Source organism: Oncorhynchus mykiss, chromosome 3 (genome assembly GCF_057628025.1).
Source record: "Oncorhynchus mykiss isolate SJ-2025 chromosome 3, ASM5762802v1, whole genome shotgun sequence".
Classification (NCBI taxonomy): domain Eukaryota; kingdom Metazoa; phylum Chordata; class Actinopteri; order Salmoniformes; family Salmonidae; genus Oncorhynchus; species Oncorhynchus mykiss.
In genome coordinates, this window is record NC_143024.1 from 24,352,501 (window position 1) to 24,371,066 (window position 18,566).

The window sequence follows — 18,566 nt, forward strand, 5'->3', positions numbered from 1 at the left end:
TGAGCTCTAGAGCAAACAACTGATGGGGTTTTTAAACCAAGGGAAAGGAACTGTGATTGGGTAGGAAACAGGAGGAGGTGTGTCTTCTGATTGATGGGTTGATTGTTGACTGATTGGGGAGTAATGATTTTCACCTGTGAGGGGAGAAGGAGAGAAAAGAAACACACACACACACACACACACAGGATACACACACAGGATACCTGTATCCGTAACAGTGCCGAATACAACAGGACCTTACAGTGAAATGCTTACTTACGAGCCCCTAAACAACAATGCAGTTTAAAAAAAATACGGATAAGAAATAAAAGTAAGAGATTTATGTGCAAGCTAGAAACTCACTGTATAGGAACGGGTATACCACCTTGGATGTAATTTAACTGCAATTCTCTTGTTGAACTCCCTCTCCTTTATCAGATTGTTCAGTGGGTGTCGGAGGGTCCTACAGAGGACTCAGCGGTTTGTGTGAGCTGCCAGAACAACAGCGTGGGGGACAAGTGTGAGAGCTGCCTCAGCGGCTACTTCCTATTGCAGGGGAACTGTGACAAGTGAGTAGTGATTCCTTTCAAATTAACCTCTAGCCACATCTAATTCACTTGTAATCAGTGGTGGAAAAAGTACTAAAATCTCATACTTGAGTAAAAGTATAGATATCTTAATAGAAAATGACTCGAGTAAAAGTGAAAGTCGCCCAGTAAAATACTACTCGAGTAAAAGTATTTGGTTTTAAATATACTTGAGTATCAACAGTAAATGTAGTTGCTAAAATATACTTGATTATCAAAAGTATGAATAAGTTAACATTTCTTATATTAAGCAAACCAGGTGGCACAATTTTCTTTTTTTCTTTTATTTACGGATAGCCAGGTTCACACTCACACACTGACATCATTTAAAAAAGCATTTGTGTTTAGTGAGTCTGTCCGATCAGAGGCAGTAGGGATGACCAGAGATGTTCTGTTTAGTGAGTCTGTCCGATCAGAGGCAGTAGGGATGACCAGAGATGTTCTGTTTAGTGAGTCTGTCCGATCAGAGGCAGTAGGGATGACCAGAGATGTTCTCTGTTTAGTGAGTCTGTCCGATCAGAGGCAGTAGGGATGATCAGAGATGTTCTCTGTTTAGTGAGTCTGTCCGATCAGAGGCAGTAGGGATGACCAGAGATGTTATCTGTATAGTGAGTCTGTCCGATCAGAGGCAGTAGGGATGACCAGAGATGTTCTCTGTTTAGTGTGCGAAATTTGACCATTTTTGTGTACTGCTAAGCATTCAAAATGTAACAAGTACTTTTGAGTGTCGGGGAAAATGTAAGGTGTAAAAGTACATTTTCTTTAGGAATGTAAAAGTTGTCAAAAATATAAATAGTAAAGAAAAATACAGATGCCACAAAAAAATACTTAAGTAGTACTTCAGTACTTTACACCACTGCTTAATGGATGAAAGGGTAATGGAGCCATATTTTGGTGTTCACACCCATCCGAATCAAATCAGTTTATTTGTCACATGCACCGAATACCACAGGTATTACAGTGAAATGCTTACTTACAGGCTCTAAACAACAATGCAATTTCTAAGTAAAAAAAGGTATTAGGTGAACAATAGATAAGTGAAGAAATAAAAACAACGGTAAAAAAAAATGAAAAATAATAGTAGCAAGGCTATAATAGCAGCAAGGCTATATGCGCAGAAATGCAAATGCTTTCCGTTTGAGTTATGTTAGGTTTTATTTTCATAAAATCAGTTAGTCGGGCTGATTGAGGTAGTATGTACAGTGGGGCAAAAAAGTATTTAGTCAGCCACCAATTGTGCAAGTTCTCCCACTTAAAAAGATGAGGCCTGTAATTTTCATCATAGGTACTCTTCAACTATGACAGACAAAATGAGAAGAAAAAATCCAGAAAATCACATTAGGTTTTTTAATGAATTTTTTTGCAAATTATGGTGGAAAATAAGTATTTGTCAATAACAAAAGTTTATCTCAATACTTTGTTATATACCCTTTGTTGGCAATGACAGAGGTTAAACGTTTTCTGTAAGTCTTCACAAGGTTTTCACACACTGTTGCTGGTATTTTGGCCCATTCCTCCATGCAGTTCTCCTCTAGAGCAGTGATGTTTTGGGGCTGTTGCTGGGCAACACGGACTTTCAACTCCCTCCAAAGATTTTCTATGGGGTTGAGATCTGGAGACTGGCTAGGCCACTCCAGGACCTTGAAATGCTTCTTACGAAGCCACTCCTTCGTTGCCTGGGCGGTGTGTTTGGGATCATTGTCATGCTGAAAGACCCAGCCACGTTTCATCTTCAATGCCCTTGCTGATGGATGCACGATACATGGCCCCATTCCTTCTTTCCTTTACACGGATCAGTCGTTCTGGTCCCTTTGCAGAAAAACAGCCCCAAAGCATGATGTTTCCACCCCCATGCTTCACAGTAGGTATGGTGTTCTTTGGATGCAACTCAGCATTCTTTGTCCTCCAAACACGACGATTTGAGTTTTTACCAAAAAGTTATATTTTGGTTTCATCTGAGCATATGACATTCTCCCAATCTTCTTCTGGATCATCCAAATGCTCTCTAGCAAACTTCAGACGGGCCTGGACATGTACTGGCTGGTCCCAGCTCTCTGCAGGTCATTCACTATGTCCCCCCCCGTGTGGTTCTGGGATTTTTGCTTGTGATCATTTTGACCCCACGGGGTGAGATCTTGCGTGGAGCCCCAGATCGAGGGAGATTATCAGTGGTCTTGTATGTCTTCCATTTCCTAATAATTGCTCCCACAGTTGATTTCTTCAAATCAAGCTGCTTACGTATTGCAGATTCAGTCTTCCCAGCCTGGTGCAGGTCTACAATTTTGTTTCTGGTGTCTTTTGACAGCTCTTTGGTCTTGGCCATAGTGGAGATTTGAGAGTGACTGTTTGAGGTTGTGGACAGGTGTCTTTTATACTGATAACAAGTTCAAACAGGTACCATTCATACAGGTAACAAGTGGAGGACAGAGGAGCCTCTTAAAGAAGAGGTTACAGGTCTGTGAGAGACAGAAATCTTGCTTGTTTGTAGGTGACCAAATACTTATTTTCCACCATAATTTGCAAATAAATTCATTAAAAATCCTACAATGAATTTTTCTGGATTTTTTTTTCTCATTTTGTCTGTCATATTTGAAGTGTACCTATGATGAAAATTACAGGCCTCTCATCTTTTTAAGTGGGAGAACTTGCACAATTGGTGGCTGACTAAATACTTTTTTGCCCCACTGTACATGTAGGTATGGTTAAAGTGACTATGCATATATGATAAACGGAGAGTAGCAGTAGCGCAAAAGACGGGTTGGCGGGTGGTGGGACACAAATCAGATAGTCCGGGTAGCCAATGTGCGGGGGCACCAGTTAGTCGGACTGATTTGAGGTAGTATGTACATGAATGTATAGTTAAAGTGACTATGCATATATGATAGCAGCAGCGTAAAAGAGGGGCTGGGGAGGGGCACAATATGCAAATAGTCCAGGTAGCCATTTGATTACCTTTTCAGGAGTCTTATGGCTTGGGGGTAAAAACTGTTGGGAAGTCTTTTGGTCCTAGACTTGGCACTCTGGTACAGCTTGCCTTACAGTAGTAGAGAGAACAGTGTGTCTATGGCTGGGGTCTTTGACAATTTTTAGGGCCTTCCTCTGATACCGCCTGCTGTAGAGGTCCTGGACGGCAGGCAGCTTAGCCCCAGTGATGCACTGGACCGTACGCACTACCCTCTGTAGTACCTTGCGGTCGGAGGCCGAGCAGTTGCATTACCAGGCAGTGATGCAACCAATCAGGATGCTCTCGATGTTGAAGCTGTAGAACCTTTTGAGGATTTCAGGACCCATGACAAATCTTTTTAGTTTCCTGAGGGCGAATAGGCTTTGTCGTGCCCTCTTCACGATTGTCTTGGTGTGTTTGGACTAGAGGTCGACCGACTATGATTTTTCAATGCCGATACCGATAATTGGAGGACCAAAAAAGCCGATGCCGATTTAAATGTTATTTATTCTGTGTTTTTTATATATATTTGTAATAATGACAATTACAACAATACTGAATGAACACTTTTATTTTAACTTAATATAATACATCAATAAAATCTATTTAGTCTCAAATAAATAATGAAACATGTTCAATTTGGTTTAAAACAGGCAAAAACAAAGTGTTGGAGAAGAAAGTAAAAGTGCAATATGTGCCATGTAAAAAAGCTAACGTTTATGTTCCTTGCTCAGAACATGAGAACATATGAAAGCTGGTGGTTCCTTTTAACATGAATCTTCAATATTCCCAGGTAAGAAGTTTTAGGCTGTCGTTATTATAGGACTATTTCGCTCTATACCATTTGTATTTCATATACCTTTGACTATTGGATGTTCTTATAGGCACTATGGTATTGCCAGCCTAATCTCGGGAGTTGATAGACTTGAAGTCATAAACAGAGCAATGCTTGAAGCACAGCGAAGAGCTGCTGGCAAATGCAGGAAAGTGCTGTTTGAATGAATGCTTAAAGCCTGCTCCTGCCTACCACCGCTCAGTCAGACTGCTCTATCAAATATCAAATCATAGATTTAATTATAATATAATAACACACAGAAATACGAGCCTTAGGTCATTGCTTTTTTCGCGAATGCGCTTGTTAAATCGTCACCCATTTGGCGACGTAGGCTGTGATTTGATGATAAATGAACAAGCACCACATCGATTTATATGCAACGCAGGTCAAGCTAGTTAACCACACATGGTTGATGATATTACTAGTTTAACTAGTGATTATGTTAAGATTGATTGATTGTTTTTTATAAGATAGGTTTAATGCTAGCTAGCAACTTACCGTGGCTCCTTGCTGCACTCGCTTAACAGGTAGTCAGCCTGCCACGCAGTCTCCTCATGGAGTGCAATGTAATCGGCCATAATCGGTGTCCAAAAATGCCGATTACCGATTGTTATAAACTTGAAATCGGCCCTAATTAATCGCTCGACCTCTAGTTTGGACCATTTTAGTTTGTTGGTGTTGTGGACACCAAGGAACTTGAAGCTCTCAACCTGCTCCACTACAGCCCCGTCGATGAGAATGGGGGCGTGCTCGGTCTTCCTTTTCCTGTAGTCCACAATCATCTCCTTAGTCTTGGTTACATGGAAGGATAGGTTGTTATTCTGGCACCACCCGGCCAGGTCTCTGACCTCCTCCCTATAGGCTGTCTCATAGGGATCTCATAGGTTGTCTCTTGTCGGTGATCAGGCCTACCGCTGTTGTGTTGTCTGCAAACGTAATGATGGTGTTGGAGTCGTGCCTGGCCACGCAGTCGTGGGTAAACAGGGAGTACAGGAGGGGACTGATCACGCACCCCTGGGGGGCTCCAGTGTTGAGGATCAGCATGGCAGATGTGTTGCTACCTACCCTCACCACCTGGGGGCGGCCCGTCAGGAAGTCCAGGATCTATTTGCAGAGGGAGGTATTTAGTCCCAGGATCCTTAGCTTAGTGATGAGCTTTGAGGGCACTGTGGTGTTGAACGCTGAGCTATAGTGAATGAATAGCATTCTCACATAGTTGTTCCTTTTGTCCAGGTTGGAAAAGGCAGTGTGGAGTGAAATAAAGATTGCATCATCTGTGGATCTGTTTGGGCAGTATGGAAATTGGAGTGGGTCTAGGGTTTCTGGGATAATGGTGTTGATGTGAGCCATTTCCAGCCTTTCAAAGCACTTCATGCTATGGACTTGAGTGCTACGGGTCTGTAGTCATTTAGGCATGTTACCTTAGTGCTCTTGGGCACAACGACTATGGTGGTCTGCTTGAAACATGTTGGTATTACAGACTCAATCAGGGACATGTTGAAAATGTCAGTGAAGACACCTGCCAGTTGGTCAACACATGCCCGGAGCACACGTCCTGGTAATCCGTCTGGCCCCGCAGCCTTGTGTATGTTGACCTGTTTAAAGGTCTTACTCACGTCGGCTACGAAGAGCGTGATCACACAGTCGTCCGGAACAGGTGATGCTGTCATGCATGCCTCAGTGTTGCTTGCCTCAATGCAAACATAGAAGTGATTTAGCTCATCTGGTAGGCTCGTGTCACTGGGCAGCTCGCGGCTGTGCTTCCCTTTGTAGTCTGTAATAGTTTGCCAGCCCTGCCACACAAGACAAACGTCTGAGCCGGTGTAGTACGATTCAATCTTAGCCCTGTATTGACGCTTTGCCTATTTGATGGTTCGTCGGAGGGCATAGCAGGATTTCTTATAAGCTTCTGGGTTAGAGTCCCGCTCCTTGAAAGCGGCAGCTCTACCCTTTAGCTCAGTGCGAATATTGCCTGTTATCCATGGCTTCTGGTTGGGGTATGTACATACAATCACTGTGGGGACGACGTCCTCGATGCACTTATTGATAAAGCCAGTGACTGATGTGGTGTACTCCTCAATGCCATCGGAAGAATTCCGGAACATGTTCCAGTCTGTGATAGCAAAACAGTCCTGTAGTTCAGCATCTGCTTCATCTGACCACTTTTTTATAGACCGAGTCAGTGGTGCTTCCTGCTTTAATTTTTGCTTGTAAGCAGGAATCAGGAGGATAGAGTTGTGGTCGGATTTACCAAATGGAGGGCGATGGAGAGCTTTGTATGCTTCTCTGTGTGTGGAGTACAGGTGATCTAGATTTGTTTTTCTCCTCTGGTTGCACATTTAACATGTTGATAGAAATTAGGTGGAACTGATTTAAGTTTCCCTGCATTAAAGTCGCCGGCCACTAGGAGCGCCGCCTCTGGGTGAGCGGTTTCCTGTTTGCTTATTTCCTTATACAGCTCATTGAGTGCGTTCTTAGTGCCAGCATCTGTCTGTGGTGGTAAATAAACAGCCACGAAAAGTAGAGCTGAAAACTCTCTTGGCAAATAGTGTGGTCTGGAATTTATCATAAGATACTCTACTTCAGGGGAGCAAAATCTAGAGACTTCCTTAGATTTCGTGCACCAGCTGTTGTTCACAAATATTCACAGACCGCCCCCGCCACCCCCCCCCCCCTCGTGTGCTGTTCTATCTTGCCTGTGCAGCGTGTATCTCGCTAGCTGAATGTCCATGTCATCATTCAGCCACAATTCCGTGAAACATAAGATATTATAGTTTTTGATGTCCTGTTGGTAGGATATTTGTGATCGTACCTCGTATAATTTTTTGTCCAATGATTGCACGTTGGCAAGTAATATTGATGGTAACGGCAGCTTTCCCACTCGCTTTCTGCGGATCCTTACGAGGCACCCCGCTCTGTGTCCTCTACCTGCGTCTCTTCCTCGTTCCAATAACTGGGATGTTGGCCTTGTCAGGTGTTCGGAGTATGTCCTGTCTTTGTCTAATCCAATGTGAGTGATCGCTGTCCTGATATCCAGAAGCTCTTTTTTGCCGTACGATACGGTGGCAGAAACATTATGTACAAAATAAGTTACACATAACAAAACACTTAATTGCACAATTGGTTGGGCGCCCGTAAAACTGCTGCCATTTCTTCCGCCGCCATTTTCCTTCCGGCGCCCATTTCCAAACTGTGCACTTCAGAAGAGTGTTCTTGATGAAGGTGTGATTCTGTAAAAAGCACTTTGGAGGGCTGAATCCCACAGAAAACTGAAATGCTCTTTGTTCCTCCCACCTGCAGGTGTCAGTGTAATGGCCATGCGGACACGTGTAATGAACATGATGGCACAGGCTGCCCATGTCAGAACAACACAGAGACCTCTTCCTGCCTCAGCAGCCCGCAGAGCGACAGGAAGGACTGCTACAGAACACAGGTATGGATAGGATGGTGCAGGCACTAGACACAGTTTACAAGCAGGTATACTGATACAGCAGGGGGAGTTCTGAATAAGGATACCTTGATATTCCTGGTTGTAAAGATCACATCCATATACAGACAATAAGCACAGTACTTACATGCACTTGTATTTCTTGTTTCTTCTCCCTATCTGGAATCCTCCACGCAGTGCGCCAAGTGCAAAGACTCCTTCAATGGCACACCGGTAAACGGGCGTCAGTGCTACCGGCAGTTCAACGTGGACAATGAGTGCTGCTTCGACCCCACCTCTCAGACAAATTGCTTCCACGACCCCACCATCCGCAATCTGCCCAAGGGACGCACCGTCTTCTTCGCTGCCCAGCCAAAGTTCACCAACGTGGACATCCGGGTCACCATCGACGTGACCTTCGGGGAGGTGGAGGTGTACGTGTCCAACTCCCACGACACCTTCATCGTAGAAGTGGACCGCCACACAGGCATCCACGCCATCAAGATCGAGGACGAGTCGGCGGCCCGAGGAGGGGCGGGCGGGGGGGATAAGGAGACGCCTCCATCACCTTTGAAGGTCTATGCCAACTCCTCATCCAGCCTGGCTGGGCCCATGCTCCCCAACACCCCCCTGCAGCTCCACGCCAAGCCCCAGGGGGCGGACAGGGAGGTACGGGAGGCCAAGACGGAGGGGCTCATCTCCTACATCACGGTGTGGAAGCCCCAGACGGTACTGATTGTTCGAGGTGTTCGTGACCGCGTGGTCATCACCTTCCCCCATGAGGTCCACTCCCTGAAGTCCAGCCGCTTCTACATCGCCCTGCGCGGTGTAGGCACCGAGGAGAGACGGGGCGAGTCCCAGGGCCTGCTCTTCCTCCGCCAAGACCAGGCTCACATCGACCTGTTCGTCTTCTTCTCTGTTTTCTTCTCCTGCTTCTTCCTCTTCCTTTCTGTCTGCGTCCTCCTCTGGAAGATCAAGCAGTTCATGGACTTCCGCCGAGAGCAGAGGCGTCATATCCAGGAAATGACCAAGATGGCGTCCAGGCCCTTTGCCAAGCTCACTGTCTATTTGGAGCCAGAGGAGCCCCAGCTCATCTACCTGCCCTCCACAGGGGGCGGAGGGGTGGGGGGCAATGCCGTGTCCCTGGCCCATGCACGTACAGGCAAGCTGGGGGGCATTGTAGTTGGCCAGAGGGGGCGAGCTGGAGCCATCTCCTACAAACACGAGCCAGGCTCCGGCCCCACCGTCCACCACCACCTTACCCTGGGTGGAGGGGGCAACAGTGGGCAGCACCTGCCCCTGCATTACCTCAACACCCACCACTATGTCCCCACCACCGCCAACACCACGGCCTCGCACCACCACCACCCGTCCTCCCACAGTGGCTACCAGCACTTCTGCCGCTCCGACCCCTTCTTGTCCCAGCTCATGGGCTTCTCCTACTCCACCTTCAAGGTGGGGCCCATCACCCTGGAGCCCACAGATGACGGCATGGCCGGGGTGGCCACCGTCCTCATCCAGCTCCCGGGGGGCATCCTGGCCCCTAACCGCGCCTGCCTAGGGTCCGCCCTGGTCACACTACGGCAGAATCTCCAGGAGTACTGTGGTCACGGCAATGGAGGGGGACACCCCGGGGTGGGAGGGGGGCGCAAAGGCCTGCTAGGGCATCAGCACCTCACCACCATGGCTATGTAGAGAAGAGGGGGAGAAAGGAAAAAATAAAGTGGGTAAGAGAGAGAGGGGTATGTGGTGGGGTGCTAGTAACATGTTAAGAGGTTAGAAGAGAGATGGGGAGTAACGTGAAAAAGGCAAAACAGGAGAAAGTTATATAAGAGCCTGTTGAAGTTGATAAGATCATACCTGTATTTACACTGTTTCAATATTGATGGTCTTTTATTCCGTTATGTATCGCTATATTTCAAACGCTTCACGTGACCAAGCCAGCTATCTCTAAAATGCACTACAACTACACGTTATATCAGCTCAACCATTCAGTTGCATCCTGACTGCGTCCGCTATCGAGGTATGAGTGCAGTCAACAACAAGAGACTTTTACTGCACTGTCGTTTTTTGGAATGACCAATAAATGTAGGGATGATAACTACTGGCGTTGGAACCAACATGTGCTTTATACCCCAAAAGGTGACAATCAAACATTACCATTAAAAACAAGAGACAGAAGGTGCAGTCTACCAGGATGTGCAACATTGAATTGACATGATGGGAAAAATTCAAAAGTGATGCTTGTTGTCAATGTTTTTTATATCATGGTAGTAATGAGGAGTAATATTAATTGTAACTTAATATATGGCTGGCTTTTAAGCTACGTGTCTGATATTAACTCATAACCCTAAGTATATATTTGTGCATGTTCATTCACAGGACCTGTTACATAGTTCTTTATCGGTTGTTGTATTTGTTTCTCTGCTCATCTGCCTCCGGTTCTTCTGCCTTTGAACTCCCAGGCCTACAACTAACAATCCTGTTGTGTATTGTTTCCTATTGTGAGGCTTATGGAGAACATATTAAGCAAAGCAACACTTTTGACACATTTCATATCTGTTTAAATTGATTTTGTTTCAAATGAAGGATTTAACTTGGTTGTTATAACAAATAACAGCTTTCTTGTTTAGTAGCATTGCACCTAATTAAGGCAAATTGTAACACTATCTTCAGCTACGCTTGAGTCTGGTCAAAAGCATTATTAGACTGTTTACATTGTGCTTGTCTTGTATTTGTTTATGTGTTTAACACTTGTTTTTTTTTTTACATTTTTAATTTGCTCTTGTTATTTTTTTAAGGGAACACTGCCCTGGTGAGGAGTAAGTGCCAATATTAAAAGTGCAAGAAATATGACACACCTCTTCTTGTGCATGTTTTATTTTTAGTGGAAGGGAGGCGACAGTTGAGATAGACTAGTTATATTATCTTTTATTATTTAACTAGGCAAGTCCGTTAAGAACAAATTCGTATTTGCAATCACGGCCTAGGAACAGCGCCTTGTTCAGATCGGGAATTCGATCAATCAACAAAACTATAGGCGTTCGTAAATTCGCTCTGGCTATCGGGTGCAATGATTGAACAACATGTATGTGTACATGTATTTTGCGAGGCGAGCGGTGTGTGTGCCAGAGCGCAGAATAACTGATGCATTTACGAACGCTCAACACCCGTTGTGTCGGTAAACATCAGCAAAAACATTTAATTAAATTGTTTCCAGCGGCACAGTTACAGTCGCCAACGCTCTGGATAACATGAAAACCGCCTAACCAGCTCTGTTAGGTCAAGTGAAATGGTCAGAGTGCAGTGTTCTCTCATTTATGTCTGGAAGTAACTAGCAAGCTAGCTAACTTTAGGCAATTAGCTTGGGTGTTTGACTGCCGTTGTGAGTTCAGAAGGGTCGGATCAACCCTACTCCTCGGCCAGAGCGTCCACGTGTCAGGTCTAAATTAGTTTAAGTGGTTAAAATGAATTGTTTTACTTAGTTTAATGTTTGATTTGGTACGTTTAAATTATTCAGTATTGACTTGTTTTTATCGCCAGTAAGAAACTGCTAGTTACGAAAGTAATAATCGCCGAAAATGTATTTTCAAATAATTATTTGTCGAAGAATTTTAAACATTTTAAGAGGCATATTAAGACTAAAATGTTAGTGTGTAAGTGATAACACTAGTTCAGGAAATGAAGAAATGTATAAAAATTCTACAATTAAACAACTATGCAAAGCTGTGTGCATTAAGAAAATACCACATTTTCAAAGATTTTACTGAGTTAAGGAAATCAGTCATTTGAAATAAATTCATTGGGCCCTAATCTATGAATTTCACATGACTGGGAATACAGAATTGTCTGTTCACATATACATACAAAAGAAAAAGGTAAGGTCGTGGATCAGAAAACCAGTCTGTATTTGGTGTGACCACCATTGGCATCATGCAGTGTGACATTTTCATATAGAGTTGATCTGGCTGTTGATTGTGGCCTGTGGAATGTTGTCCCACTCCTCTTCAATGTCTGTGCGAAGTTGCTGGATCTTGGCGGAAACTGGAACACCCTGTCGTGCACAACGATCCAGAGCATTCCAAACATGCTCAATTGGTGACATATCTAGTGCATATGCAGGCTATGGAAGAACTGGGACATTTTCAGCTTCTAGGAATTGTGTACCGATCCTTACGTCGTGGGGCTGTGCGGAAACATGACAGTGGCACGACAATGGGCCTCAGGATTTCGTCACGGTATCCTTGTGCATTCAAATTGCCATTGATAAAATGCAATTATGTTCGTTGTCTGTAGTTTATGCCTGTCCATACCATAACCCCACCGCCACCATGGGGCATGTTGACACAAGCACACTTATCCAGCGTGCCAGTAGCCATCGAAGGTGAGCATTTGCCCACAGAAGTCAGTTACGATGCCCAACTGCGGTCAGGTCGAGACCCTGATGAGGACGACAAGCAAGCAGATGCACTTCCCTGAGACGGTTTCTGACAGTTTGTTTAGAATTTCTTTGGTTGCGCAAACCCATAGTTTCATCAGCTGTCCAGTAGCTTGTCTCAGACAATCCCGCAGCTGGATGTGGATGTTCTGGGCTGGTGTGGTTACACATGGTCTGCGGTTGTGAGACTGGTTGGATGTTTGAGGCAGATTAAATTAACATTCCTGCAGTCAGCATGCCAATTGCAAGCTCCCTCAACTTGAGACACCTGTGGCATTATTGTATGACACACCTTTTAGTGGCCTTTTATTGTCCCCAGCTCAAGGTGCAACTGTGTAATGATGTGTATGGTCCGTGTGTCTCAGTTGGTTGAGCAGGGTGCTTTCAACACCAGGGTTGTGGGCTCAATTCCCACGGAGAAATAAACTATGGGATAAGAGTGTCTGCTAAATTACTAAAATGTAAATATATTCATGCTGTTTAATCAGCTTCCTGATGTGCTACACCTGTCAGGTGGATGGGTTATCTTGGCAACGGAGAAATGCTCACTAACAGGGATGTAAAACAAATTTGTGCAACCTTTTTTTGAGAATCTTTTTGTACATATGGAAAATTTGATCTATTATTTCAGCTCATGAAACATAGGACCAACACTTTTGCATTTTTTTTTGTTCAGTGTAGATTACTTGCTCAAATAGAAGCCTGTCTCTAATAATGGCCTATTATGTAGAGTGATTTAATAAAATAAATGCCTGGGACATTAATTTATGGTAATTTAAGACTACTAGCCTTGTTAGTTGAATGATTCCACTTTTGGCTAATTATCCATAATTGTGTGTTATCATCATTGCCTAGCAGCCTAAGTCTGCAGTGTTGGGTGTATAGGCTGTAATGGTCCTGGGATACACTGTATCAAAGTGCCATGAAAAGAAAGTGATTTTCGTAGCCGGTAAAGAGAGCATTTTCCTAACCTTAACCAGTCTCCTAACCTGCTACGAAAAAGTGACTAAAATATTGAAGTGCCTTGAGAAGAGTTTTCCTTATGGTCCCTGCCCTAGTCTAGCTCATCTTGGTAAGGCTGATGCTCACTGAGACTCTGCTTCTTTTTTCACTCAGAATGCCAGTAAAGAGGATATTAGAGGCATTTTAGTCAACAAGATGAAGATCAAACAACGTTCAAAAACTACGCCACTGCACAAAAAAATCAAGGGGACTAAACACCATGGAAACCTGGGTATAACATAAACTGAACATGACCCACAGTCAGGTGATGACTCCACCTGCAGAGATGAACCAGATTGTACCCAAGCACTCTCAAAGAGCACCAGTTCAAATCATCATTCAGATTCTAGTACACTCCACAAGGATCCTGTGGTAGTGCTAACCAGGTTGGCTGAGGTAAGTAGGATTAGTGTTTTCTAATGTTCCTAGTATTGTGGTAAGATCATTAAGATTGTTAATGCATACTTGTAGTTTCTGTATCTTTCTGATCCATAAGGTGGTGGTTAAGACACTTCTGAGAGACATTAAAGTGTGTTTGGTGAAGGAGGTGACAGATGTCAGGAAGGATGAAGACAACCATGGAGGCAGGACATACTGTTTAACATACTACAACAGTCTACTCCCAACAGTGCAGTTTAAATGGGTGATGGTTACTGGAACATTCATATTAATATCGGCAAGGACTATTGATTGAGGAAAATTACATTTACCATTATGGTCTCCCCTTTTCCCTCCTCTTATCATACCCATCTCTTCTATCCCTCACTCTCAGGTTCTCCTCAGTTCTTTCCTTGTCCACACTGCACCATCTCCTTTACTGATTGTTATTTCCTAGAGAATCACATCAAGAACAAACACCAGAAGCAGTACCTGGCCATGTTGAAAAGCCAAGTCTCAAAGAGTAAAAGAGTGTACGGCCCCACACACAGCTGTCTCCACTGTAGCTGCATGTTCCATACACCACGACAGCTAGACATTCATACCCGCCAGGCCCACCCCTCTGCCCGTCCCCAGAAACCTGCCCCTCCCCGGAGAACTGGCCGTCCCCACAGGGTTCAGGAGAAATTCCACACCTGCCCACAGTGTTCCCGCAGATTCAAGTATCTGGGCAGCCTGCTGAAGCACTGCAAGAGTTTGCACAACATATCCATTGTTCTCACCGATGGACACATCAGTTACGCGGACTGTGAGAAGAGCTTTGAGAATTTCTGGAGCCTGGGGCCTTACCGGTGTCACGAACCAGAGGGTTCTAGACCTAAGGACACTAAACAGGTGATCTGTTTGGAAGTCGGCTTCCAATGCTTAGATTGTGGCAAGATCGTCACTACTCTTACAAGCCTGAACAGTCACATGCGCATCCACACTGGTGAGAAACCTTATGTCTGCAAGGAGTGCGGCAAGTGCTTCTCAGATACCAGCGCTTACCGTTATCACTTGTTAATACACAATGGGGTCAAGCCATTCAAATGCCAGGACTGAGGGAAGGATTTCAAACAGAAGTCGCTCCTCAGGAAGCACATGACTGTTCACGCTGGTGAGAGGAAGTACTCTTGCTTCCAATGCGACAGGCAGTTTTCCTGAAGTCTGAAGCTTCACCTGCGCACACACTCAGGGGAGAGACCTTTCAAATGTACTGTGTGTGGTAAAGACTGCTGACAAATGTTATCTGAACACACACGTGAATATCCACAATAACCAGAAAAACTACCATTGTGGGGTTTGTGGGCAGAAGTTCATAAGGATTGGGGTGCTGAACATACACCTGCGCTCACACACCGGTGAGAGGCCTTACCATTGTGACAAGCAATTTGCCGGACTCGACCACCTGAAGAACCACCAGCGCACTCACACAGGTGAGAAACCATACACCTGTACAGAGTGCGGTAAAAGCTTCACTCAGTCTGGAGATCTGGCTAAACACAAGCGCCACCACACTGGGGAGAGGCCATTTGAATGTTCTGAATGCCACAGCCGTTTTATCTGTTCAGGTTCTCTGACCCTGCACATGAGGACCCACACTCACCGAAAATCCACAATGGGAAACGTTATTCCTGTCCCCTCTGCTTTATCAGCTTTGCTCGCAAGTCCCACCTCTCCAAATACCTGCTTAGATGTCATAAACCTAAATGATAATGATCTATGTTTTTAACATAACACATTTTATGAAGCTGTTACTCTTATGAATTAATAGGAGTGGAGTCCGATCTCTTGTCAGGGATGGATGTGTGACCACAAATGCTAACGAAATGTTGCTCCCCTGTTTATGATAACGCCACAATGGTTTAGCAGTCCTCCAGTTGGGTCACCCATTGAGCTCCATGTATTGGGACAGTGACATGTTTTGGCTCTGTACTTCATCACTTAGGATTTGAAGTGATACAATGACTGAGGTTATAGTGCAGACTGTCAGCTTTAATTTGGGGGTATTTTCATCCATATCAGGTGAACCGTTTAGAAAGAACAGCACTTTTTGTACATATTCCCTGCTCGTTTTAAGGGAAACGTTAAATTATTTTGTCCCATATTCCTAGCTTGCAATGCTTACATCAAGCTTGTGACTGAATGCATTTGCTGTTTGTTTGGGTGTGTTTCAGAGTATTTTGTGCCCAATAGAAATGAATGGTAAATCATGTATTGTCACTTTTATTAAAAATAAGAACAGAATGTTTTCTTCTATATTAGTGGCTACCATGATTACGGATGATCCTGAATGAATCGTGATTAATGAGTGAGAAAGTTAAAGGCATAAATATCATACCCCCTGACAATATCTTAAGCTCCCATGTTATTGTAATGGTAAGAGGTTAGCATGGGGTATAATATGTGTGTGTCTGTACTCTTAACTAATAGTCCTGAATACATTGTGAATATCGAGTGAGAAAGTTATCATGGTAGCATCCAACAAGTTTGTTACTTTACTATCTTGATGTAATCATTTGGTCCCTAGGAATATGGGACCAAATACTAAACTTTCGACTACTTCACTACACAAGTGAATTTGTCCCAATACTTTTGCTCCCCTAAAATTGAGGGACTATGTTCAAAAAGTGGTGTAATTTCTAAACAGTTCATATGGATAAAAATACTCAAAAATGAAAGCTGACAGTCTGCACTTTAACCTCATAGTCATTGTATCATTTAAAATCCAAAGTGTTGGAGGTACAGAGCCAAAGGAACAAAACAAAAATTCACTGTCCCAATACTTTTGGAGCTCAGTGTATATTAGGTTGTTACTTTTGTTTTATGGTTATTTGTTTTTAACCAGTAAAATTGTATCTACATAATTCCCAAAAGTAATTATCATGAGGGCCATGAACAATAACTAGTAATGCTGTATACTCAAAGAAGGAGTTTTATCTAACTTTTCTGGTAAAAAAAAAAAAAAAGTTAAATTACTGAGATGGTCACTTTGAGGACACAAGCTCAAGTACACAGTACAAATATGATGCATAAAGTTTCATTGTATTTCCTATTCAACAGAATTGTATGAATAAGGCTTGAAATGACTTGCTTTCTGAATATAGCATAAATAAATTATAAAATGACAAAGATTTCATGTTCCTTATAACTTTAAATGACATATTTGTATGTTTACTGTCAATGTTTGCCCCCATTGCTGTGAACGTCTCACAGAGCTCTACATTGGCTTCATGAACTCATTAGGAACTCTCCTTTCATTTCATATTAATATTTTTTGTTTAAAATCTATGAATTATTTTAGATTATTGGCTATAAATCAATCTCTGAATGTGCAACTGTGATGAAACCACTCCTGATGCACTATGATGCAAGCATTTTAGGCATGTCAGTGGCTGTGATGTTGGGTTCAGTCAGGAGCTGGAGAGTTGGAAGAGCAATTGAAATGGTAGAAGGGACATCCCAGCTTCAAGTGGTCTAAGATTTCATATCCTACGTTAGAGGGTCTGAACCTGTACCAGAACAACAGAGGTCTCCCGAACGGGACCTTAAGTCTAAGAGGTTTTAAACACTAGTTGTTTTTGTATTTTTTTATTTGCTCTTTAAACAACAAATAAAATAAACTGATGTACAGAATATGGTTTTATGACTGATTGTCCTGGTGATCCGTAGGTGATAATACATTCTGAAAGATCTTCAGTTTTTTTTGCTTTGTGTTTTTAGTGTATTCCTTGATTTGGAAAAATAATTTATGTAATGGTCTAGTATTCTTAGATAAATATGTTTCTAAGTTAATTAGTTAGAGACCACATGATTTGTTTCAGTCCATACGCCGTCATTGGCCGTTTTCTTTGTTTATTAAACCTTTATTTAACTAGGGACGTCAGTTAAGAACAAGTTTTTATTTACATTGACGGCCTAATCCGGACGACGCTGGCCAATTGTGCGCCACCCTATGGGATTCCTGCTCACGGCTGGTTGTGATACAGCCCGGGATCGAACCAGGGTCTGTAGTGACGCCTCTAGCACTGAGATGCTGTGCCACTCGAGAACCCTGCACTGGTGGTGATTTATTGCATTACCAAACATTTGAACATGGCTGACAAGCATATAGTATTATTTATCTCTCTCTGTGTATGTTTGTGTGTGTATATACAGTGCATTCGGGAAAGTATTCGGACTCCTTCACTTTTTCCACATTGTTATGTTACAACCTTATTCTAAAATGGATTAAATACTTTTTCCTCAGTTTAAACACAATACCCCTTAACGACAAAGCAAAAACAGGTTTTTAGAGTTGAAAAAATAAAATTATATTTACGTAAGTATTCAGACCCTTTACTCAGTACTTTTGTTGAAGCACCTTTGGCAGCGATTACAGCCTTGAGTCTTCTTGGGTATGACGCTACAAGCTTGGTACACCTGTATCGGGGGAGTTTCTCCCATTCTTCTCTGCAGATCCTCTCAAGCTGTGTCAGATTGGTTGGGAAGCATCATTGCACAGTTATTTTTAGGTCTCCAGAGACGTTCGATCGGGTTCAAGTCCAGGCTTCTGCTGGGTCACTTAAGGACATTCAGAGACTTGTCCTGAAGTCACTCCTGCGTTAGCTTGGCTGCGTGCTTAGGGTTGCTGCAGACATTTTTTTGGTACCCTTCCCCAGATCTGTGCCTTGACCAAATCCTGTTTTGGAGCTCTACGGACAATTCCTTTAACATCATGGCTTGGTTTTTGCTCTGACATGCACTGTCAACTGTGGGACCTTATATAAATTAAATTAAATTGTATTGGTCACATACACATGGTATGTAAGCAAAACAAGTGATCTAACAATTCCACAACAACTACCTAATACACATAAATCTAAGTACAGGGATGGAATAAGAATATGTACATATAAATATATGGATGGGCCATGACCGACCGGCATAGACGAGAT

General features: G+C 43.4%; 1 protein-coding gene and 1 pseudogene across 4 annotated transcripts in view; both read left to right on the forward strand.

Moving 5' to 3' along the window:
• The window catches only part of LOC110509979 (multiple epidermal growth factor-like domains protein 8), a 37,575-nt gene extending 26,947 nt beyond the window's left edge, over positions 1–10,628 (forward strand). For all 3 annotated transcript variants that reach the window (XM_021591243.3, XM_021591237.3, XM_090226026.1), the window contains 3 exons: positions 418–548; positions 7,646–7,778; positions 7,971–10,628. In XM_021591243.3, the coding sequence (XP_021446918.3) occupies positions 418–548; positions 7,646–7,778; positions 7,971–9,467 (1,761 nt within the window). In that variant the 3' untranslated portion in view covers positions 9,468–10,628. The remainder of the gene's footprint in view (positions 1–417; positions 549–7,645; positions 7,779–7,970) is intronic.
• A 1,558-nt stretch (positions 10,629–12,186) lies between these two features.
• LOC110503622 (uncharacterized) lies at positions 12,187–15,342 on the forward strand (annotated as a pseudogene). Its single transcript, XR_016494923.1, has 4 exons — positions 12,187–12,265; positions 13,460–13,608; positions 13,709–13,796; positions 13,985–15,342. The product of XR_016494923.1 is annotated as an uncharacterized LOC110503622 (transcript).
• The last annotated feature ends 3,224 nt before the right edge of the window (positions 15,343–18,566 follow it).